Source organism: Salvelinus sp. IW2-2015, linkage group LG13 (assembly GCF_002910315.2).
Source record: "Salvelinus sp. IW2-2015 linkage group LG13, ASM291031v2, whole genome shotgun sequence".
Classification (NCBI taxonomy): domain Eukaryota; kingdom Metazoa; phylum Chordata; class Actinopteri; order Salmoniformes; family Salmonidae; genus Salvelinus; species Salvelinus sp. IW2-2015.
The window spans coordinates 48,120,390-48,145,055 of NC_036853.1; the positions used below are offsets into that span (position 1 = coordinate 48,120,390).

The window sequence follows — 24,666 nt, forward strand, 5'->3', positions numbered from 1 at the left end:
CCTGGTTCAAAATTGAATGCAATCAACTTTCAGCCGATTCAAAACATGCCTACACGGGCGCCCGGGTGAGATCAATCGAACCCCYTCATTCTTTGCTCCTGTCGGGAAAACAAAAAGTAAATATAATATGACCTGTAATTGAATGAAAGAGAAAAAAAATCACGTTTTCAGAAACAAAGTTTTTTCACGTTGTCCTTATTATTTTTGGGGTTTATAAACGGACAGGAGAATGAGAATTACTGCCAGCTACTGGATGCATTTTAAATGTAATTGATTTAATGTGAAGAAATGTTACATTACATTATTTGTTACCATCAGCTCCTGTAATATTTACTCCAACCATACTAGTACTGGTTGAAGGGGGGAAGAGATTGAATATATCCCTGTGTTATACTTAATCAAGTTGTATTAGTCATATGTACGGGATACACATGGTAGGCCTACTGTATACAGTACACTCAGCCGGGTCACCCATGATACAAGTCAGTACTTGATGTCCATCCATGTTTGAGAACGTTGGGAGATGACATGGAAACCGGCCACTAGGGGCAACAGTGAGCGCTGTTACCTTCAAGTATGTTTCCGTCCTGTAATATTTACTCCAACCATACTCGTACTGGTTGAAAGGGGGGAAGAGAGATTGAATATATCCCTGTGTTGTTGTTATTATTATTACAGTTTTATTAATCGATATTCGGGATACACATGGTGTACACCGTCCAACGAAATGCTTACTGGCTTACTTAATCATCCCAATAAATAKATCTTACCAGTGTGTTATCCAATTACCACAACTGTAATAATAATCAATACAGATAGTCAATCAACATGATATGATGTATGTCATTTAGATATTTAGATATGACCATACCTGTATAGTTCCCCTTTTCACTTTCCTGCTTGATGTGGTCAAAAAGGTGGATAAGGCAAGTATCAGTGGAATGAGCGGTTCTAAAGCCAGATTGGAGTTCATAAAGAACTTTGTGCTCCGAGAAGGTATCCCTCAAGTTGATTTAAAACTAATCTAGATATTGCTTCCGGGTCATTCCATGTCATTTCAGCAAGCTATGACACCCACCATCTCAGATTGTTCTGAAATTGTTTCTGTATTTAGAAACAGATAAGATAAGCATTCTGGAAACATTATTTTGTTGAAATATAATGTGATCTCTGAGAAATTAAGCTAATTGATTGCACCCAACTCATTGTTAGAAAAAAGCTTGGTCCAAATCATATGTTAGGTACTATATTTATTAAATATTAAATTAATCCTATAAATTAAAATGGCCAATCTGGTTGATATCAATTAGCTTAATTTCTCAGAGATCAAATTATATTTCCACAAAATAATCTTGCAGGAATGCTAATTTTAGGTTTTCTAAGAACAGAAATGAGATCCTGCAAGATGAGTATCGGCTCAGTCTGCCCATCCTGGACCTGCTGCAGTGAGGCGTATTATTGGAAGAGTGGGGGAAAAAATGTCACAATTTGTCAACAGATGGGACAGTTAATAGCACCACGCCAATTCCCACACCTCCAATACACAATTATACAGGAACCATAGAAGAGGTGGCAGAAGCTGCTAGTGAAACAGCACGCACATGCTCCTGGTTCACCAAACAGTATGCACATGCTCCTAGTTCACCAAACAGTATGCACATGCTCCTGGTTCTCTGGGTGGATGTCTTGTTGTTCATCTCTGCAGAGCAGGGTTAGAAGTCCAATCAAAAACATGACTCAGAACTACCACAATGAGGACAAGGTTGCTGACCCAATGAATCTTCATCTTGTAGTAAATAGTTCACATCCCCACACTGGTTTTCATCCATTATACCCCCTCATCCTGCACTACTTATTTCATTGGAATTGTAGCAGTGTGAGAGAGAGATTGTCAATCAAAGAACCCTTCCACAGTCATGCAAAATGGGCTGCAGAATTCCGAATGGGAGTAGAATCCCCTTAGGTGTCCCCTTCTCCCAGTCCCTGTGTAACCTGCGGGAGACAAAATGAAGCACCAGTTGAATGAATGTCAGTCTTTCCGCTTTAGTTTAATAACATTGAACCAAATAGAGTCATTTAATATCAACTGAATAAAATTATTTTAGAATGATGAAATATTATTTAAATATTGTGTTGAAACGTATAGACAGTTGGGAAAACTGAGCATGTTAGAAGAGRGCAGTTTCCCCAAGTGATCTGTTTCTGGGAAGATGGGGGAAGCAAAATCATGAACAACATTACATTTCATAATGGTGGGAATAAGTTTGGCAGCCAAATATAAAAATGTTAATGTCAGTATTACTGCTCCCAACTTATATACTCCGATACAGTTGAAAAGAAGGTGAAGGGATATAATGTAAGGAATCGAGGAACAATGAATTGAGATTGCATGTCCTCTCCCTTCCGCTTCCTGACCTGGTGTTGAGGTAATGCAGGGTTATGCATTCTCCTCCCAGGCAAATGTGGGAAACATGGATGATTCTGCACATTGGCCTGGATATTGATTATGTTTTATGTTATGTCCAGGCAAAGGTTGAAAACAATTTTAACACATTTTTTATGTAGCCTCATCTCTGGTTAAGAAGTTACCGACCTGCTCTGGACACTATGGCCAGTCTTTCATGAACAACTTTTACCATAGCAAAGTTATCACAAAGGATTTGTTTGAGCTGTGCATGGTAGCAGAGGACAAAGTTTCCAATCTACACTGCTTAATGAGCACAAACAAAGCAACTGGGCTGGATAACCTTCCTGCAAGATTCATAAAGGATAGTGCTGGTGTCACTGCTAAAATGATAACGCACATTGTAAACCTTTCTATTAGTAGTGGTACATTTCCCAATGATCTCAAAACAGCCCGGCTGTTTCCGCTCCACAAGATGAGCAGTAAAACAGATGTAGGAAACTACAGGCCTGTGTCAATCCTCAGCACCTCATCCAAAGTTGTTGAGAGATTAGTTTTAAATCAACTTGAGGGATATCTTCTCGGAGCACAAAGTTCTTTATGAACTCCAATCTGGCTTTAGAACCGCTCATTCCACTGATACTTGCCTTATCCACCTTTTTGACCACATCAAGCAGGAAAGTGAAAAGGGGAACTATACAGGTATGGTCATAAGCTTTTGACACTGTGGACAATGATATTCTCCTGATGAAACTGTAATGCATGGGTCTAAATTATGTAGCAGTGAATTGGTTTAGGTCTTATCTGACCAACAGAACACAAGTATGTAATGTTGGTGATGTTCTGTCAGAGGCCAAAGAAATATCCTGTGGAGCACCGCAGGGATCCATTTTAGGGCCTCTCTTATTTCTTATATACATTAATGATATGCCAGATACAGTAAAGTGKAAACTCCTGCTTTATGCTGATGAATCAGACATACTGGTATCAGGAAAGGATACAGTTTACATAGAGGAGACCCTGAGTAAGGAATTGCATTTTGTTAGAGATTGGTTGACAGACAACAAATTGGCACTACATTTGGGAAAAACTGAATAGATTTTGTTTGGAACAAAACTTAGATTGCTTAGGGCTGACAAGATAAAGGTAAACTGTGCAGGCAAGGAGATTGAATCTAAAACAAGTGTAACTTATCTTGATGTGTGCCTAGATCAATCCCTTTCTGGAGACATGATTGCTGCTAAAATTCTTTCTAAAAAGGTGAACAAATTGAAATGTTGATATTGTAACACTAGATATTTTAACATCAAAGTTACGAAACTGTTTGTCTCAAACTTGATTCAGTGTAATTTTGATTATGCCTGCTCTGCTTGGTTTAGTGGGCTATCGAAAAAGAGAATGCAAAATAATGTTAGCAGGTATATGCTTAATGTCCCCCCTTGGAACCATATAGGGGTACAGGAGTTCCGTGAGGTGGGCTTGTTGCCTTTGGAGTCCAGAGTGGACCAACTTAATCATATGTTTTAACATCTTAWATGATTGTGCCCCAGATTATATGAAGAAAAAAAAACACTGATATGGTCTATAACCAACACAGTTACAATACCAGAGCTAGTGTTATGTATTGTAAAATCCCAATAGTTAACAGTACTGCGAGGAGCTATACAGACCTTTTTCTATACAGGCATTTGTCTATGGAATAGCCTCCCCTTGGAGATCAAGCAAAGAAAAGTAGAAATAGCTTTAAAATGCAGGCAAAGGTTTTCATTTGGACAAGGTTGTCGAAGTAAGATAAACCACTCCACTGCCCCTTGCACCCTACTGCTGGTCAGGTGTATTTATTTGAACGATAGGTATGATGTGCAATGAATAGATTGTGAAATTAATATGGTTGATTTTTAAGGTTAGGGAAAAGTGGAGTAAATATTGCCACTTTTTAGGATGTCAATATAAATCAATGTATTTATGGTTGTTTGTAATTTTGTCTTGCCTTTTAATCATGATATGTGTTATTGTTTACCATGGAGGACCACTTTTAAGTGATATCCTCTGGGTCCACGCTGTGCATMTTGTTTTTTATGTCTGTTACCCAAAATAAATTCAATTCAATAGTAAATACATCTAGCATGTTCTTTGGGTCAGCTAAATACAATCAATGCATGGATCACACCTAAACATACCTAAGTAGCTACTGTATTTCAATTCTCTTTCATTTATTTTTACAACGGGTGTGTTGAGGTTCAATTACAAATGCAAGCAACTGCTTTTTGGGTGATGCACAGCTTGTTTCATTAGGCGTGTGTAACAGGTCCCACTGTGAAATAGGATAAAACATGCCTGCTTAACATTCATTCCAATGAAAAACATTCACAAATACATGAACCTCTTTCTCAATGACAGACAGTACTTTATATAGCTTTCAATGCTATTCATGTAATTAGTGATGACATTAAAATATGGTCTGGTGGTGTACAAAACCACTACAATAACACCCTTGTGTTACATAGGCTACAACAGTAKATACAATTTATACAGGCTAGTAGTAAAACAAATTATAGAAAAGGCATACAGATTCAATGTAACAAAAACCCATAGGCTAGCTAACACAGAAGCTAAAAATAGTTAGGGCGAATTGGCAGGCTAGTGCTAATGGYCAGATCGAAATTCACAGAATGTTTACCTGGAGGAAAATGGGGGAGGGTCATGCTTTTTCAACTTTYGTCAAGGGGAGGGTTTAGTATTTTTATTTTTTTACCTAGTCCAGGAGAGGGTCATGTAATTGATAAAATTTAAATATTTCTCAGTGTTTTAGAATTAGTTGCTTATTAGGCTATATATCGGTGTGCGACACGCCGCTCCTCATTTCTGATTCTCCGCTGGGTGCGCAATTTCAATTGAGGAGAGGGCGAAGATGAGGAGGACCAGAGCTCAACTTTGATAGCTTGCTACTACTATAATTGATTTTATTAAAAACAATATGTTTCTTGCCCATGATGTATTTATCAGAGTTATCAGAGTGACTTACATTGTGGTGCTGAATCTTGAAGCAGCAGCAACGCACAATCAATTGGAAATGGACAGCTCATGGTGCTGAAAGTAGACAAATTCGGSGAGGCATAATTAATTTCACCTGTCTTCATTTTAATTGGACTTTACTAAAAACAGGAGGTCTTTGCGTTGGAGCCTATTTCTTCCTATGCAATATCCTCTCATACCCCGTATATTAGAGGCTTGGTCCTTCACTGACCCAAAGGAAGGCTATTTAAAGAGTGCATGGTGGGTGGAGGAATTGACCGACAAATCGATGGACATAGCAGCCTATAGCCTAATTTCGTCTGTCAAACAGGCCTACGTTTTATTAAAGAAAATGGCAAAAAGCACAGGCCTACCCCTTGATAGTTTATGATTCGAAAGCAATTAAATCTATATATATTATATAAAGTGATCTACAGTATAACAGCGCTTTATGCTAGAAACAAGCTGTGAAATAACCTGGAAAGACGTGACACCGATGCATATGGGGAATGGTTCCCAGCTATCTCATGTGTACATCTCAAGCCACACGGCTACGATTTCTCCCCTATGTCTGTTAAGGCTACTCAGGAAGGAGAAGTTCATGTAACATAGTTTGCACATGATGGGCGTCCATGGTGTGAACGGTCTGGTGCTTCTTCACATAGTTCGTCTCAGTAAAGCTCTTCCAAAACATGGAGCAGGCATATGACTTGTCGGTGTCTGTCCCACTGCTTGGCCTCCCATGTTGTGACCCAATGACACCAGAGGAGGTAGAAGCAGGAGTCGTTGAGCTCCTTCCTTGACCTCTAGCCATTGTTTGGGTGTTGTTGGGATTGTGTGCTGTGTTATATGCTAGGTACCTCTTGTGGTGAACATCGACCCTGTCTGTAACCCTGAGGTAGATGAGGAAAGCTAGACCCAGGTCCAGCTTCTATGAACCAATTCACTAGGCATTGGAGAAGACATACTTCCTGAAAGACTACCACCAGGGGGGGTCACCCCCCACTCTCTGTGAAGGCTGAATCCCAGAGTGACCTGCTCTGTTCATGGATACTGTGGTGTTTGTATCATAGGAACAGGAGGGTCTATCTCTATCAGCCCCAGGCCCTGCTTCATCCCTGCACTGAGACTGAAGAGAAGGGCCTTGGTTGCTGACTGTATCTCTGGCTAGAGTCTCTGTCTCTCTGATGACCACCAAGACTGAGGTTGTTCAGTCCACCTGTCCACTGGTTGTGTTCTGTGTGGTGGTGGAGTCTCTGTCCCTCGTGGTTCGGTCCGGATCCAGGATTCCGATTTGGGGCCAGGGTTTGTGCCAGCCGCTTCAGAGGTCCAGTCTCTCCCACCAGCAACACCGGATGTCAGCAGGTCCTCATAAAATGCAGACTGTAAAGACAAATTGAACAGAAYAGCATAATGGTTTATTTAAGAAACTCTTTGCAGTCCACAGAAACAACTAACATGACAGAGCACGCCCCCATTCTCATCAACGGGGCTGTAATGGAGCAGGTTGAGAGCTTCAAGTTCCTTGGCGTCCACATCAKCAACAAACTAACATGYTCCAAGCACACCAAGACAGTCATAAAGAAGGCAAGACAAAACCTATTCCCCTCAGGAGACTGAAAAGATTTGGCATGGGTCTTCAGATCCTCAAAAGGTTTTACAGCTGCACCATCGAGAGCATCCTGACGGGTTGCATCACTGCCTGGTATGGCAACTGCTTGGCCTCCYACCCCAAGGCACTACAGAGGGTAGTGCGTACGGCCCAYTACATCACCGGGGCCAGGCTTCCTGCCATCCAGGACCTCTGTACCAGGCAGTGTCGGAGGAAGGCCCTAGAAATTGTCGAGGACTCCAGCCGCCCTGGTCGTAGACTGTTCTCTCTGCTACCCCATGGCAAGCGGTACCGGGGCGCCATGTCTGGGTCTAAGAGGCTTCTGAACAGGTTCTGCCCCAAGCGTAAGATCCTGAAAATCTAATCAAATGGCTACTCAGACTATTTGCATTGCCACCCCACACACACTGCTGCACTCTGTTATTATCTATGCATAGTCACTTTAATAACTCTACCTACATGTACATATTACCTCGACACTGGTGCCCTCACATTGACTCTGTACCAGTACCCCCGCTATTGTTATTTTGCTGCTCTTTTATTATGTTGTTCTTGTACCGGATCGCCAAGTCTAGAACCAAAGGCTTCTCAACAGTTTTTACCCGCAAGCCATAAGACTCCTGAACAAGTAATCAATGGCTACCCGGACTATTTGCATTGTCCCGCCCCCCAACCCCCTTTTACGCTGCTGCTACTCTCTGTTTATCATATATGCATAGTCACTTTAACTATACTTCATGTACATTCTACCTCAATGAAGCCCGACATCCGGTGCCCCCGCACATTGGCTACCCGGACGATCTGCATTGTCCCGCCACCCACCACCCCTCTTTTACGCTACTGCTACTCTCTGTTTTCATAAACTCAGCAAAAAAGAAACATCCTTTTCAGGACCCTATCTTTCAAAGATAATCATAAAAATCCAAATAACACAGATCTTCATTGTAAAGGTTTTAACACTGTTCCCATGCTTGTTTAATGAACCATAAACAATTAATGAACATGAACATTGAATGAACGGTCGTTAAGACACTAACAGCTTACAGACAGTAGGCAATTAAGGTCAGTTATAAAAACTTAGGACATAAAAGAGCCTTTCTACGGACTGAAAAACTCCAAAAGAAAGATGACCAGGTCCTGCTCATCTGCGTGAACGTGCCTTAGGCATGCTGCAAAGAGGCATGAGGACTGCAGATGTGGCCAGGGAAATAAATTGCAATGTCCGTACTGTGAGACGCCTAAGACAGCGCTACAGGAGACAGGCGGACTGCTGATCGTCCTCGCAATGGCAGACCATGTGTAACGACACCTGCACAGGATCGGTACATCCCAACATCACACCTGCGGGACAGGTACAGGATGACAACAACAATTGCCCGAGTTACACCAGGAACGCACCAATCCCTCCATCAGTGCTCAGGACTGTCCACAATATGCTGTAGAGAGGCTGGACTGAGGGCTTGTAGGCCTGTTGTAGGCAGGTCCTCACCAGACATCACCGGCAACAACATCGCCTATGGGCAAAAATCCATCGTGGCTGGACCAGACAGGACTGACAAAAAGTGCTCTTCACTGACAAGTTGCAGTTTTGACTCACCGGGGTGATGAGTCTGATTCGCGTTTATCGTTGAAGGAATGAGCGTTACACGAGGCCTGTACTCTACTCTGGAGCGGGAATCGATTGGATGTGGAGGGTCCATCATGTCTGTGGCAGTGTGTCACAGCATCATCGGACTGAGCTTGTTGTCATTGCAGGCAATCTCAACGTGTGCGTTACAGGAGAACATCCCCCCCTCATGTGTACCTTCCTGCAGGCTCATCCTGACATGACCCTCCAGCATGACAATGCACCAGCCATACGCTCGTTCTGTGCGTGATTTCCTGCAAGACAGGAATGTCAGTGTTCTGCCATGGCCAACGAAGAGCCTGGGATCTCAATCCCATTGAGCAAGTCTGGGACCTGTTGGATCGGAGGGTGAGGGCAAAGGGCCATTCCCCCCCCCCCCAGAATGTCCGGGAACTTGCAGGTCTTGGTGGAAGATTGGGGTACATCTCACAGCAAGAACTGGAAAATATGGGGCAGTCCATAGGAGATGCACTGCATACTTAATGCAGCTGATGGCCACCACCAGATACTGACTTACTTTTGATTTTGACCCCACCCTTGTTCAGGGACATGTTCTTCCATTCTCTTATCACATGTCTGTGGAATTGTTCAGTGTATCTCAGTTGTGAATCTTATGTTCATTACAAATATTTACACGTTAAGTTTGCTGAAAATAAACACAGTTGACAGTGAGAGGACGTTCTTTTTTGCGTGAGTTTTATAGTCATTTTAACCATACTACATTACATCCTACCTCAATTAGCCGATTAACCGGTGCTTATATAGCCTCACTACTTGTTAGTCACTCTTTTTTACTGGTTTTATTTCTTTAACTATCATTGTTCACCTAATACCTATTTTTTTTACTTAAAATCAACTGTTGTAGATTTCACTGGGTCTACATCTGTTGTATTCGGCGCACGTGACGACAAACTTTGATTGGATTTTCTCTTGCTTTTTGGGGCGTTTTCTTAACTGCATTGTTGATTAAGGGCTTGTAAGTAAGCATTGTATTCGGCGCATGTGACAATGTTAACCACAACAATCACATTTTAACAATATGAGCCATTGGAGTTTATTATTTTTTATAAATCCATGTGTTGATTCAAGAATTAAGTTTTGGATCGACTGAAATAATAACCCAAGTCGTCAGCACAGATTCTATTTTGTAATTAAGTACAATACTTTATTGCACAAAATTGTACATGTGACATGTTATTGTAGAATAACTTTTTCTCACCTATTGGTAACAAACTTTTCTGTAAATATGGTTCCCCTCGCTTTGATAAAATCAATTTTAGAATGACTTGAAAAAGATTCAACATCTTTACTACTTAATGTCAAGAAACATTCATTAAGGACTATCATTTCCTCATAAAACACCAGCATCAAGCAGGACAAGGTTGTCACTCTATATGCAAAACCAACGAAATGAACTACAAAACTAGTACTTCATTACATTTCACTATTCATGGGCGGTGCACATTTCTGTGGTGTATTCTCAGGTAGATCCTCCGAAGAACCTCTTCCCGCAGTGCGTACAAGTGAATAGCCTCTCCGTGTGGACCTTCAGGTGGCATCTTCAGATGGTGCTGGTGGGAGAACCTCTTTTCACACTGAGAGCAGGTGTAGGGTTTCTCCCCTGTATGGACCCTCTGGTGTCTCTTCAGGCTGGAGGAGTGTGAAAAACTGMCCCTGCACAGGAGYCAGCTGAAAAGTTTCTCCCCTGTGTGAACTCGCTGGTGCCTCTTCAGGCTGGACAAGTGTGAAAAACTGGCCCGGCACAGGTGGCAGCCGAACGGTTTCTCTCCTGTGTGCATCCTCTGGTGGATCTCCACCTGTTTAGAGAAACGAAAMACTTTCCCACAGAACAAACACGGGAAGCGCTTCTCTTTGCCACCAGATCTACTGATAGCATTACTACTACTGTCATTTGTCAGTGGGCTTGTGTTGCCATTTAGTGTTGAGGCACTGGCATTGTCTGAGGTCTGGTTTAACATAAGGAGAGTGTGAGGAGGACGAAGGTCAGGGAGTGTCTGTGTTGTCACAGGGTCCATGTTCCAGTTGATAGATCCTAWAGAAGGCAGGCTGAAGGCAGCACCTGTTAGGGGGTTAACCTGAGACACCATCAGTCTCTCTGAATCACAACTATAGGAGCAGGATGGAGCATCGCTCGCAGAGTCTGTTCTCATATGGACACCTCGTCCCCGCTGACCAAATCTACGCCTCGCCCTGGTCTCAGCCAGTCTGTTGTCATGGAGACTAAATTCAGATGTTGTTTTATGTTCCACTCTCTGTTTCTGGTTGTGGTTAACAGTGTTGTTCCCAAGCCCAGAGTTGAGGACGCTTTCCCATCCACTGACATCCACTATGTCGCCTCTGGTCCTGYCCTGCTCGGTGATGTTGTCCCCTGGGCCCTTAGCTATACCAGTCTGGGAATCCAAGATGGTCACCCAGTCTCCTCTGTTAGCTTCCAGCCAACCACCTGCAGGAAGAGGTTACAAAATATAATTTATAAACATGGCAGAGAAAACTCTGTATATGGAGTTTGTCAATTACCTGGTTAAGTTSATACATTAGAATGTGTTTTTCTATGTAAACATAAGTTATATTCATTTCATTTTATGAATGGAGAAAAAACAATAGCCAGGTGCATAACTATTCCCATTGAAGATCTATTACTGTATGTAGGCTATATGTATGTCTCCCTTACCTTGCTCTCCCATCTTTAGTCCACTCAGCAGATCAATGCTCTCTGGACCATCTTCTATTATCTCCTCTTTGACCAGCAGCAGATCAGGCTTCCCATCCTCCATGTCTACTGACTGTAAGAGATACAGAGTGAGAGGATGTTGAATCAAGACATCTGATATGAGCACCCTGCTATGGAGCACCTTCTGATTGGYCAATGAGGGATTGCTATGAGTATTATGTAAATATGTTAGTTGATTTGATTACTTGACACTCTTTAATTAATGGTTTGATAATTGAAAGGCATGGTCCCAAACTTAAGACCAAATTAACCAAGACCTGGGCATGTATCCGCAAACTGTCTCAGAGTAGAAGTGCTGATTGAGGATCAGGTCCCCCACCTGTCTATATAGTCTTATTCATTATGATCTAAAAGGCCAAACTGATCTGAGATCAGCACTCCTACTTTGTGGAAAGGCCCTGACCTAGTACCATTAAGATGTTAGTTCATAGTGGGCTCACCTCAGTGTGTGTGGTCCTGTGCTGCTCAGCTGGTTCCTCTGTGGGTTCAGGAGAAGGTGTAGTCTGGTTGTCCTCCATGACCATGGTCCCCTCAGAGCTCCCCAGACCCTCCTCACACCCCTCATCCTTCACCAGCAGCACCTCTGGACCCTCCTCCTCCTCCTGGAAGGGACAGGTGATACAGATTACACAGACATACACTCSCTCAGGTACATATACACAGATAAACACTTTCAACATGGAGGGTCCATACTTGCGAATATAAGCAACCACTTAAACGGGTCCCTGGTACAAAATGTGTATTAGCCAATTAAAATCGTAACCAAACGCCAAATTGTAGCTGGTCCCATCAGACAATATGGCAAACATTAGCCCTTTGATAACCTCACTGATTATATCCTGGCACAAGTTCTTCCAWCCGCAAGTTCTGTTAATCAAAACAACTATCACGTGTATTTGACTGACTGGTCAAATTGCGCTCTGTGTAAATTGCCTAGTCCACATAATTGTTGCAAATTGTGGCAAGTGTATTAATCTCACATTAGTTTTCCCCCCTCTTTGAAATGTAGATTTACATATGTCTTAGTGTGTTGAAAAGGAACATGCCTACAGCCAACAACTTGAAAATTAAGATTAAGAATGAATTGTTAAGCCTTGCACAAACACACTGCTATTGGCTAATAATCATATTGCATAGGTTATATTAAAGGTTATATTAAATGGACATACGGGTACACAGTGTAGACCTACATGTTTACATGTAATTTGATAATCATCTGCTTTGTCACAAGCTAGGTTTCCATCCATTTGGTGACAGATTTTCATGCGAATATTTAAAATTCGCATAAAAATATGTACATTTTCCAACTAGTGGTGTTTCCACTAAACTAACTTGTATCAGATAAAAATCAGTGCGRGATGACATAGCGCACACAAAATGTACTTTAGCGCTTAAGTTTTCATGTACCTAATACAAATCTAAAGTTCAATGTGTTTCCAACTCTACTGATGGTTTTGTCACAAACTGTTACGTTAAATAGCAAACGTGCCTACTGGTCTTGGCACCTGCGCTCTAGCCAACAGCTGGCAGATACGTTTCGGGTAGGCTAGTCTACATGATGAGATTATGATGGATAAGAAGCGAGAATACACAGCTCAAAAAAATAAAGCGAAACACTTAAACAACACAATGTAACTCCAAGTCAATCACACTTCTGTGAAATCAAACTGTCCACTTAGGAGAGCAACACTGATTGACAATAAATGTTCACATGCTGTTGTGCAAATGGAATAGACAAAAGGTGGAAATTATAGGCAATTAGCAAGACACCCCCAATAAAGGAGGTTCTGCAGGTGGTGACCATAGACCACTCTCAGTTCCTATGCTTCCTGGCTGATGTTTTGGTCACTTTTGAATGCTGGCGGTGCTTTCACTCTATAGTGGTAGCATGAGACGGAGTCTACAACCCACACAAGTGGCTCAGGTAGTGCAGCTCATCCAGGATGGCACATCAATGCGAGCGTGTGCAAGAAGGTTTGCTGTGTCTGTCAGCGTATGTCCAGAGCATGGAGGCGCTACCAGAGAGCAGGCCAGTACATCAGGAGACGTGGAGGGGGCCGTAGGAGGCAACAACCCAGCAGCAGGACCGCTCACCTCCGCCTTGTGTGCAAGGAGGAGCACTGCCAGAGCCCTGCAAAATGACCTCCAGCAGGCCACAAATGTGCTATGTGTCTGCTCAAACGGTCAGAAACAGACTCCATGAGGGTGGTATGAGGGCCCGACGTCCACAGGTGGGGGTTGTGCTTACAGCCCAACACCGTGCAGGACGTTTGGCATTTGCCAGAGAACACCAAGATTGGCAAATTCGCCACTGGCGCCCTGGGCTCTTCACAGATGAAAGCAGGTTCACACTGAGCACATGTTACAGACGTGACAGAGTCTGGAGACGCCGTATGAGAACGTTCTGCTGCCTGCAACATCCTCCAGCATGACCGGTTTGGCGGTGGGTCAGTCATGGTTGGGTGGCATTTCTTTGGGGGCCGCAAGCCCTCCATGTGCTCGCCAGAGGTAGCCTGACTGCCATTAGGTACTGAGAGAGATCCTCAGACCCCTTGTGAGACCATCATGCTGGTGCGGTTTGGCCCTGGGTTCCTCCTAATGCAAGACAATGCTAGACCTCATGTGGCTGGAGTGTTCAGCAGTTCCTGCAAGAGGAAGGCACTGATGCTATGGACTGGCCCGCCCGTTCCCCAGACCTGAATTCAATTGAGCACATCTGGGACATCATGTCTCGCTCCATCCACCAAAGCCACGTTGCACCACAGACTGTCCAGGATGTGGCGGATGCTTTAGTCCAGGTCTGGAGGAGATCCCTCAGGAGACCATCCGCCACCTCATCAGGAGCATGGCCCAGGCTGTGTAGGGAGTCATACAGGCACGTGGAGGCCACACACACTTACTGAGCCTCATTTTGACTTGTTTTAAGGACATTAATCATCAAAGTTGGATCAGCCTGTAGTGTGGTTTTCCACTTTATTTGATTGACTCCAAATCCAGACCTCCATGGGTTTGATTACAATGTTGATTATCCATTGATAATTTTTGTATGATTTGTTGTCAAGCACATTCAACTATGTAAGAAAAAAGTATTTAATAAGAATATTTCATTCATTCAGATCTAGGATGTGTTATTTATGTGTTCCCTTTAATTTTTTGAGCAGGTGTATTTGTATTTGTCAAATAGCGGTCAAGCCATCGATCATCAAGTCACCAGAATAAGAGCTCAATTTATTGGAAAGACGCGTCAAACTCAATACTGTGCACTTTCACTCCCCTGTGAAGTTCATCATAACTTATTTAATATGTAGCTTAAAACAGCATGGTTTCCCGAGTCGTAGTGGGAGGACCATAAACCATATTGTTGCGTGACTCCAAGTTTACTTCGATATGATGYTCATTATATCAATATTTACACAAAGGCGTTTCCACCGCCATTTCTCGCATAATACATTTMACCAAACCCAAAAGATCCCACCATGTCGAAAGAACACATGATCTGTCTGCAATTATAACATTTTACCGAAACTTCCTGTTTCCATCACAGCTGTCATTGTTTTTTTATATACAGTATGACTTTACTCAAACTGTGGATGGAAACATGGTTACATATGTATTATCTGACTCGAGGAGGATGAGCGTTAGTGTACAATAAATAGGCTTARAGGTAGCATTCTCGTTATCATCCTACAGATGAGGCAGTATTGCAGTTCCTTTAAATATGTTTAATCGACAGTTAATGTAGGATGACATTTCGCTGTCATTAGTATATTCTTATGTAGACTACACTTACATGCAGACCTATAACGTTGTATAGGCTATGCATTATTATAATCATCCACTTCGTCACATGCGTTTTGAATCGAGCATTAAGGTCCYGCAGTGAACAGTMTTTTCCTAACAAAAAAGCTTGATGCGAGGGGTGCTCATGGTGAAAGTGCACTAATGATTTAGTCGACCGCTTTAGCAGTGTGTGCTGCCTAGAAGTGATGGTGATAATGGTAGCCTACATGACTGAAATTTGACAGTCTTTTTTTTAAACGATGTATGATAAACTTAAGTTGTAAGGACCTCTTGTGGAAGGGTGTGTGTGAAACAGAAACAAAAACATGAATTTTGTCATATGCCAAAACCGTGAAAATGTAGTCTAACATRAGTAGTAGCCAGTAACCTCTTCAAGGATGCGTCAATGCAATATTGGCACACAACATTTTGTTACAGACCAACTGAACAAAAGTAAACCTTGATTTTGAAGGTTTAAAATATCTAGTTGCCAGGGTTMACCTATTTTAAGAAATAATATTGGTTGGTGGATATAAAGTCTTTGATAGGCTGATGAAGAATTTGTGACAGGATATAATCAGTGCTACCTATTGAGGTTAGCATAGGGCCAAACGTGTGCCATGTTATGGGACCAATTTAGCGTTCTGTCACGTGCAAGTCGTCATTTACGATTTTAATTGGCTGATACACATTTTGTGCCGATTAAGCACATGTAAATTTAAACCGAGTTCTGTTTGCACAGTGTTGTAAAAATTACCAACTGTCATTCTTGAGTAAAAGTAAAGATACTTAATAGAAAATGACTCAAGTAAAAGTCACCCAGCAAGATAACTACTTGAGTAACAAGTATTTGTTTTAAATAATACTTATGTATCAACAGTAAATTGTAACTCCAAAATAAAAAGTATAAATCACTTTAAAATTCCTTATTAGAAAATCCAAATGAGATAAATGTTATTGGTTTTTAATCTACAGATAGCCAGGGGCACACTCAAACACTCAGACATCATTTACAAATGAGCATTTGTGTTTAGTGAGTCCGCCAGGTCAGAGGCAGTAGGGATGACAGGGATGTTTCTTCGATAAGTGTGTGAATTTGACAATTTTTCTTCTCATGCTAAGCATTCAAAATGTAAAAAGTACATAATTTCTTTAGGAATGTAGTGAGTAAAAGTTGTTCAAAAATATAAATAGTAAAGTACAGATAATGCCCAAAAAATACTTAAGTATTTTTACTTAAGTACTTTATAACCTCTGTGTTTGCAAGTATTGACCCAGAGTGTTAACCCATCCCACTACACTTGAGTCCTATACTGTAGTTACAATAGAACTTCATATTTATGTCCATAATTTAACAATTATGTGGGTTCAAAATAAGTCAACTATGATAGTCAAATGTTATCATCAGACAAACCTGACTAACTATTTTGACGTTAGCCAGTAGGTGTTTGTTGAGTGTGGGTAAGTGTAGTAATTTTAGTAAGTGTATATTGGTTATAAAAGTGCAGTTGGGTATATGCAGAATAGGGTGAGATCAGATGTGATGTATATAAAGAGTCTCAATGAAAGTTAAAATTAAAAGTCCAACTGTTTATTAAACAAACAAGTTTTAAATAACATATGAAAAGCACACATGCACATCTCAACTAAAGATTTGCATAAACTTGATAAACTGCATTCATTTCCTCATTTAAAATTGTCTTGAGAGGGAAAAAATGAAGTAGTTGAATGGAAGTAATGAAACAGGCACTTGTGAACGTCATATAGCCTACACAGTACAAAACATTATGTAACAGACTTTTTAGGCTTATATACACCGAGTGTACAAACAATTAGAAACCTGTTCTTTCTGTGACATAGGCGAGTGTTTCCGTTAACTTATCAGTAATTTTTTTGGTCGACATTTAGAATGTTAGCATAGAAAGTAGATGCGACAACTGCTGCTAGGGTGCGTTTCCATTTAACTATCTTGTGTCAATAAAAACAGCTGGACCTAATGTCACACTTTATTTTTTTATTTTTTTTTATCGCTAAACCTACAGGTGTCAAATAAAAATGTATGGTTGAAATGTTCCATTACCCATTTAGGCAAATTGCGCATTACACAATTGGCGAACCTTCTGTTTCATGTCTCAGGTAGTCGAAAGCCCACATGGATAGAATGCAATAATTGACTCATATTTGCCATATACTAATAAACACTCATGTGAAAGTATGTCGCGGTCGTGCCATGGTGAAACTTGCACTCCTGTAGATTTGAAATAATTGGATTGGTGAAACTTGCAGCCAACCAGAAAAGCAAAAGTGAAACAATTCAGGCATTCTTGAAAGTCAGGACAATCCTTGTCCTGCAAAGAAACATTTTTACACATTGTAGAGTCATGCCTGAAGAATTGTGGCTGTTCTGAGGGCAAAAGCGATAATTATGCTGGTGTACCTGAGGTAGCTCCTCTCTGAGGAACCTCTTCCCCAGTGCGTACAGGCGAACGGCCTCTCTCCGTGTGGATCTTCAGGTGCATCTTCAGTTGGTGCTGGTGGGAGCACTCTTTCTCCACTGGGGGCAGCTGTATGATTCTCCCTGTGTGGACCTCTGGTGCCTCTTCAGGTTGAACGAGTGGGAGAAACTGGCCTGGCACAGGTGGCAGCCAAACGGTTTTTCCCCGTGTGGACCTTCTTGGTGCCTCTTCAGGTCATAGCCTGGCAAAGCACATGTGACACTGGGTACAGCTGAAGGCTTTCACCCTGTGTGGACCTCTCTGGTGGATCTCCACCTTCTGGGGCTTGCTGAAGCTTTGTACAGAACATGCAGAGAAACCGTTTTCTTTACTATTGCCTTGATGTTGCTCCCCCTCCTGCGCCTGGGCTCCAGCCCTGCTGTTTGAGTTTTAATACTGATTTGAAAAGGACCCGACCGTGTGAATCGGAATGCCCCATCAACGTACACACTGGGTCGCGATCCCTGCACACGTGTAACGGGGAGTGGTGCAACGTTTGGATTTGCTCTAAGCTTTCGTTGTAATCTAAGAATCTCTGCCCTGTGAGTGTCCGTCTCCTAGGTGATTATCTGCCTTCCATATGGGAGGAACGTCGCCTCCACTTTCACAGTAACTTCATCTACGACCAGACCTTCCTCTTTCTTATCTAGGCCACCCTTCAGAGTATACACTACTACTGTACCGGTTCCAGTCCCTCTAGACAGATCAGTGGCGTCTCTCTAAACCAAGGGCATGTTGCCAGGGTCATCTCTGTAGTGTAAGAACAAGACGGATCACTGACAGTCTCTAACGCGTACCTGAGTCCTGATGGGAATGAAAGTCCGTCGGGCTATCCATAAAGAAATACTCTGAGCTGCGGAGCAGGAGGACAGCCCAGTCTCCCCAACCGCAGTCTCTGGGTCTGAGCTGTGGTTCAGGTCTGTGTGTAAAAGCCTTTGTGTTAGAGTTAAAGTCTTTTGACTTGAGGATGCGTTTGGCCATTCCACTGACGTCCATAATGCTTGCGTCGGGTCCTGGGTTGAGGGCCGGGGCAGTGATAGGTCTCTATTGGTAGGGGGGCGCACTCCAGAGTTGTGCCAGTCTGGATGTCTCTGCTGTGCTGGTGGGTTCCTCTGCTTAGACCCTCCTGCTTGACCAGTAGACAATCTCTCAGGATGCAGCCTTGTATTGCAGACGTGACAAGAAGAAGAGGAGGTTATTCGGTAACATGAGTTTAATTGGATACAATGTAGTAAGGAAGTCTCGAAAGTCCTTTGGCAGATAAATGAGGATGTTACATGCTTTTCTGAAATAAACTGGTAATTTGTGTACTGTACTTTGATGGATATATCTTTACAACTACTCGTTTCAGATAACTTTCTGGGTCTTGAGGTTACTCCCTCATCACAGTGATTTGGTTGGTCATCACTCCGATATTGTGGTCCTCTGTGTGCTCACAAGCTTCTTGTGGCTCCAGTGAGACTGTCCTTCATGAGAGTTATGTGGGAAAATCAGGTGGTTAGGTATGTCATGCTATATTGTACACTATTGACACTGCATGTTAGGTAACATTCTCATAAACTTCTTGAACGATAACTAAGTTTGTAATCAGGGGAATTTTGTCAACTATCTATAGACATGCGCAGAGTGGGAACGGGGGCAAAATGTACCTCTTGCCATTTCCTCTGTATCGGTCGAGGATTGTCACTACATCGGTCGACTGGGATGACGCGTTTCTCTGATAGTCTCTCTGCGCGCTCCGTGCTACTCAAATTCTAGTAGCTGTACGTTTCTCGCAAATGCTCGTTTTTCATTTTGGCTTTTGAGATATTTCCAAAGAAACACTCGCATAATCGTCGTTAGATTTACAGATCTCTGCACGGCTGCCATTCGCTAGCCTCCATGATGGAGGCATTTGAGTGTGGAAAAACCATATCCATGTTTAGCTAGGTAAGTTAGACAGCTATCTAGCGTTACCAAATAACGTAACATATATCACCAAGTCCTGTGTTAAATAAATGTCTAAATAACAATATAAAACGCTATGTGAAATTGTTCTTGGTCTGTTTACTTCCCTTCACAGGATGAGAAATGATTTCATTGGGGACGTCTTGGGGCGTGATTAAAGAAGGGTGCGGGTTGCTCTTTGAACTACGGTAATGCTATTATATATAAATAAGGACTATTGACTTTTGACAAGCGTAGCAACAGCCACTTCTACGGACAACAAGCTTCCTGTCATCCTGATTTTAGCATACTAGTCTCGAAGTGCTCGTTTTAATCATTACTCAGTAATATTGAATCTGCCGTTCAAGCAAAAAAGGCAGTAATGCTCATTTGTCGAAAACTAGTTAGTCATTTAAGTTTCATATAATGAGTTAATCATGTGGAAACGTATCTGCCTCTATTGTATTGTGTTTTGGAGAAAATGGTGGGTCGTTAGCCGTAACTGCAAAACGTTACTGTGAACAGGTAATGGCCAGTACCTGATTTACTGCTTTTTGGCTTGGTTTCAACGCTGCCTTCGGCTCAGTACTGCGTTGTTACCCTTTGTATCATTTTATTCTGATAGGGATGCAATCGAACCTGTAATGGAACTGACTGAAAGCTTACACACACTACATTGAATTAGGGAACAACACATTGGGACGCAGCATTCCCGGGGGATTATGGTGAACTTGCTCTGAACGCCGACATCCAGACACTGGTAAGAACTGCTAGCTAGTAGATTGACATCAAAATTAATTTGCTAGGAGCATAGACTAATAATGCTACTGCATCTCATCAGAGATCTGCAATTGATACTAACGTCAATCTATTAGCCATATTAATGATTATATTCTGAATTTAATTCTGATGGTTTCTTGATCAGTAACATAACACGATTTCTAGCCAGTGACAGCCATCTAAAACTGACGCGCCCTACCCCAAACGTCAAACCTACCTAGCTAGATTAGCATGAGCAAGAGATTTGTGTGCTAAATGTCTCCCATAAGAGGACGATCAGCAGTTTATACTAGTTCAAATCTATTATGCCTAGAATTATAATTAATCTTATAGTTGTATTCTGAATTATGGGTTATTTGAATTCCGTAACGGTTTAGCAACACACATGATCCTAACAGTTGACGTCGTTGGACGTGCACCATATGAATTGTCAAAAGCACGACACCTCGTTTTTCCGGAATGAGCGCACACATAGTATGCTAGCTCATTAATTTATATATCTACTCATGTTCAGGGTTTTCTGGTTTCTTCTTATATTCCAGTTTTCGTGACTGTCTGGTCAGGAAAAGTTAAAATCAAATTGTATCATCACCTTGTTGGTGGCATATGTAATTAGTACAACAAGCTTTGACATGCAAGACGTGTGCTCAATGTGTCTGCTTCAGTGTCATCATTAATGAATGCGGAAAAACTGTTTTGCATGACTTTCCCAATCCCTGTGGTCTAGATGATAGTATTATGCGGTCAAAGTGCGTGTGAGAGGTATTAGGACAGTACAACCACGTCATCTAGGTTTTTATTCCTGTCAAGTGTCATCCATGCAATTTTTATTGTATTTGTAAATAAAAATGAAAATGTAAGAGCTTTTTGGGAGAGATATGAATTATAGATTACTGCGTTATGGCAGTGAAAATTATTCTAAGATAATGTTTGAGCACAGATAAATCAAACTTGAATTATATCCTATATTTAGAAGTAACTGAAAGGATTATGATTCATATTGTTGCACAACCAGAAAATGTCAGTATTAATTAATTATCACATGACAGAAATAGAATATTAGGATGCTGTTCCCTATGAGTTAGAAATTTGCCTTATTTATTTCAGTTGAGTTTTGGAGGACGACATTCACAAAAGTTCTGATTACTCACCTTTACTGAAGTCAAGTGTCTTACAATATTTGAGAAGAAATAGAGAACTGTAGGTGGTCTCTGACTCCCTTAGACATCAGTCTATAGAAGAGAATCAATTGCAATGATGTTGATGATGAAGATTATCATCCACCCTTCAGAGTTGGATGTCCAGCACAATGGCAGCTGAGCCCATGGACACAATACGATTACATATAAAAACGATAATCGAAGATTTCCACAATGGCTAAGCATGTGGTGCGCAAATGCAAGAGGCATGTACTCAAGAATATTTCAGAGGTTGTGCAAAAGGAATTGGGGAAAGTATTGGGAGATGAAGAGGAATGGATCTTCCACATGGTGGCACAGAATCTAAGGAAAATGTACGTTTGGTGCTGACAGTTGAACGCAGCAGGTCGTTTTGTACCATCTTCAAACCAGAGCGGTTATGCACACAGCGTGTGCAAGTGTTTTTCTGACACATTGCGCTACACCCAAAAATGCACAGGTTGATTGTCACAATGATGGGCAAGTCAATCAGCACAAACTGATTCCCCCAAAGGTGCAGAGGGGAAAGAAAGCTTCAGTGAGGGCAAATTGAAAATGATCCAATCCTGCAACACATTGAGTTCTTCATCGCAAATCAGCAATACAGACGAGAGCATGTCTCATCATGCCTTACCTCCTAGTGACGTCATATTCGTTCATGCATAATGACTACAAGGAGAAGAACAAGATGAGCTGGCGGTTATGAAATATCGCAAGGCGGTAAAGGGAGGAACATAGCTTTGTGAAGCTTGAGAGGAGTGCGAGTCTCTTTGGTGCAAGGTCGATCATTGAAAGATGGAGCATAGGGAGAATGAGGCCATGGAATCCAAGCCTGGCCAAGACACAAGCATGAGCACTGAATTCACATCACCCACGACTGCAGGCAATGTAGAAAATATGAGGAACATAATTTGCAGGGCAGAGCAGAAGCATTTACAGGCTGAGTGACAGAAGATTGGGCCTGAGGACTGGTCTTGTGATGAAAAGAGGGGGGAGGTTGATATGCAAAAGTCCATCATGCTCCTGCATGCCAGGTGGTGGAAACAGCTTGTTCACACAGAAGAATCGTTGCCTATACACGAGACATTCGCCCCAATTGGGAGAAGTCTCAAAAGAAGAAGAACGAATCTCAGTGTATGGCATGAGGAACGTGGTCGGAAGGCAGAGGAGATTATTCATTTTTACGTACAGCAGAAGGAGGTGAGAGAGATGTTCAAGCATGCGTGTATTGGGTGGATAACTGCACCCCAAAAAATAACAAATAATGGTTTATTAGCAATCTCATGGTCATTTAAAAAATAATTGTATTACCCCTACATCATCACTTCGATCATGTTCATCATTAATATATTAAAGACAGGTAATCGTTCATGTAATTCAAACAATTTTCAGTGGCTGCTTTTCCACATTTATTCTTAATAAAGACAATGCGGCCTTACTTGTCAAAACACAGCTGTATGTGACTATGCAGAACCTACATCTCCTATGTAAATGCAACTGGTTCTTAGTGGAGACAACAAAAGGATGCAGTTCATCTTGTTCCCTGTCAGTAGTTTACACTGCTCTTGTATTATTAGCTAACATGAGAAGTATAGTATACTAACATGAAAATGGCAAGATACTGCTCTTTTGCTTTGGGTATTACCCTGCAATTTTAAAACATATCATCGCAGGAAGAAGCCAGTAACTGCGTTTAAGGTCAAAGGTCATGGCAGAGGTTCAGGGTTCAACATTAATAAAAATGTACTCATAGTAAGGCAACAGATCATTACATCCTCCAATGTCACACTAGACTTAATTTGGCTGGACAATTAAAAAACTTTGAAGCCATTCTCAGTTTCCACTCTATGACCAGTTACTGCCTTTTTGCTTGGGAGTGCAGTAATGCATATTTCTATAGCGTTTTTGTATCATTCTTGTTGAAAATTCTGTTTATTGTTGTTAGTGATTTTTTTGTAATTTGAATATGTTCCTGTCTTTTTTTGTTTTTAGGCTAGCAACGTTAGCTACCAAGTAAAACTAGCTAACGTTAGTGCTAATGACGTTAACGTTATTCTAGGTTGTTGCGGCATCTTTATTGAAAGTTAGGAAATTAAGATTTCATTGAACCTTCTAGTGGGCTCGGACGTCTGAAGAAGGGAGCATACCTTTGCTATTCCAGTGGAACTAACACCTGTCAAGAGATCCTCATGTCACTATGGGAAGCATCAACTGCATCTGGGCTGTGGCTTGCTTCTCACAAACTAACCAGTGTGGGCCTCTTGGTGAAGCATGGCCAAGGAGCAATGAGCTACTCCTCGCATTGGCATCTCCCTTCTTTTTTTGCCGTGACATACACATTGTTCTAACATCCTGTAGTCATTTATGATAATAAACCTCTGCTTATACTCAAACAATGTTATAGAGTTTTTATTTACAGTGACAAGAGAAACGAAAATGTAAGTATTATTTAAATATTTTCTTTATATTAATTGCAGACAGATTCGTTTTGTTTTCCCCTTTTTCATTTAATTGAAAGACAAAGGGCCGCCCTTGTTATTTAGTCTATTCCTGCCTAAGAAATTTTGGACTGTATCAGTCACCTTCTTCTAATTAGTGAAGAACACCACTGGGTCTTTATGTATTCTCTCACCTGAAGAGACTATGTTGAAGCTGGGTCGTCTTCACAAGAACACACATGTGCAGCCTTGAAAGTTGCTCTCTATTCCTGTAGCCATCCATAGGCAGTGAGGGAATGGGGTGCTCTTATGGTGACTATGTGTCGCGTTTGTGATTAAAGCTGCTGGTAAGACGGAGTCTCACTGTACCTTTCAAGTGGGAGTCGACTAAAAGCCTTATCATGTGAATATAATGGTAACATTTGTGAACGAACTCCAGACCAGCCATTGCATGACAGCCGTATTGGGTTAGCTAGTCTGGCACTGACATTCATCCTAGGCTTTAGCTATCAACTGGCAAGCTTATCAGGCAGCTTTAGATGGCAAGGGGAAACCGATATCTTTGTCTAGTGAAACATCTGAATGGTGAAGTTGATTAAATTTCCATTAACTTAGCTAGCGATCTAGCTAAATTTAAAGTACTGGGGGAAAGCTGCTAA

General features: G+C 41.7%; 1 protein-coding gene across 1 annotated transcript in view; it reads right to left on the minus strand.

Annotated features, from left to right (window-relative positions):
• LOC112081217 (uncharacterized) overlaps positions 1-24,666 on the minus strand; it is a 49,349-nt gene that overhangs the window by 22,009 nt on the left and 2,674 nt on the right. Inside the window, exons 2-4 of the mRNA XM_024147449.2 lie at positions 11,851-12,009; positions 11,351-11,462; positions 9,893-11,122 (exon numbers count right to left, since the gene is read on the minus strand). Coding sequence (XP_024003217.2) covers positions 10,107-11,122; positions 11,351-11,462; positions 11,851-12,009 — 1,287 coding nt within the window. The 3' untranslated portion in view covers positions 9,893-10,106. The remainder of the gene's footprint in view (positions 1-9,892; positions 11,123-11,350; positions 11,463-11,850; positions 12,010-24,666) is intronic.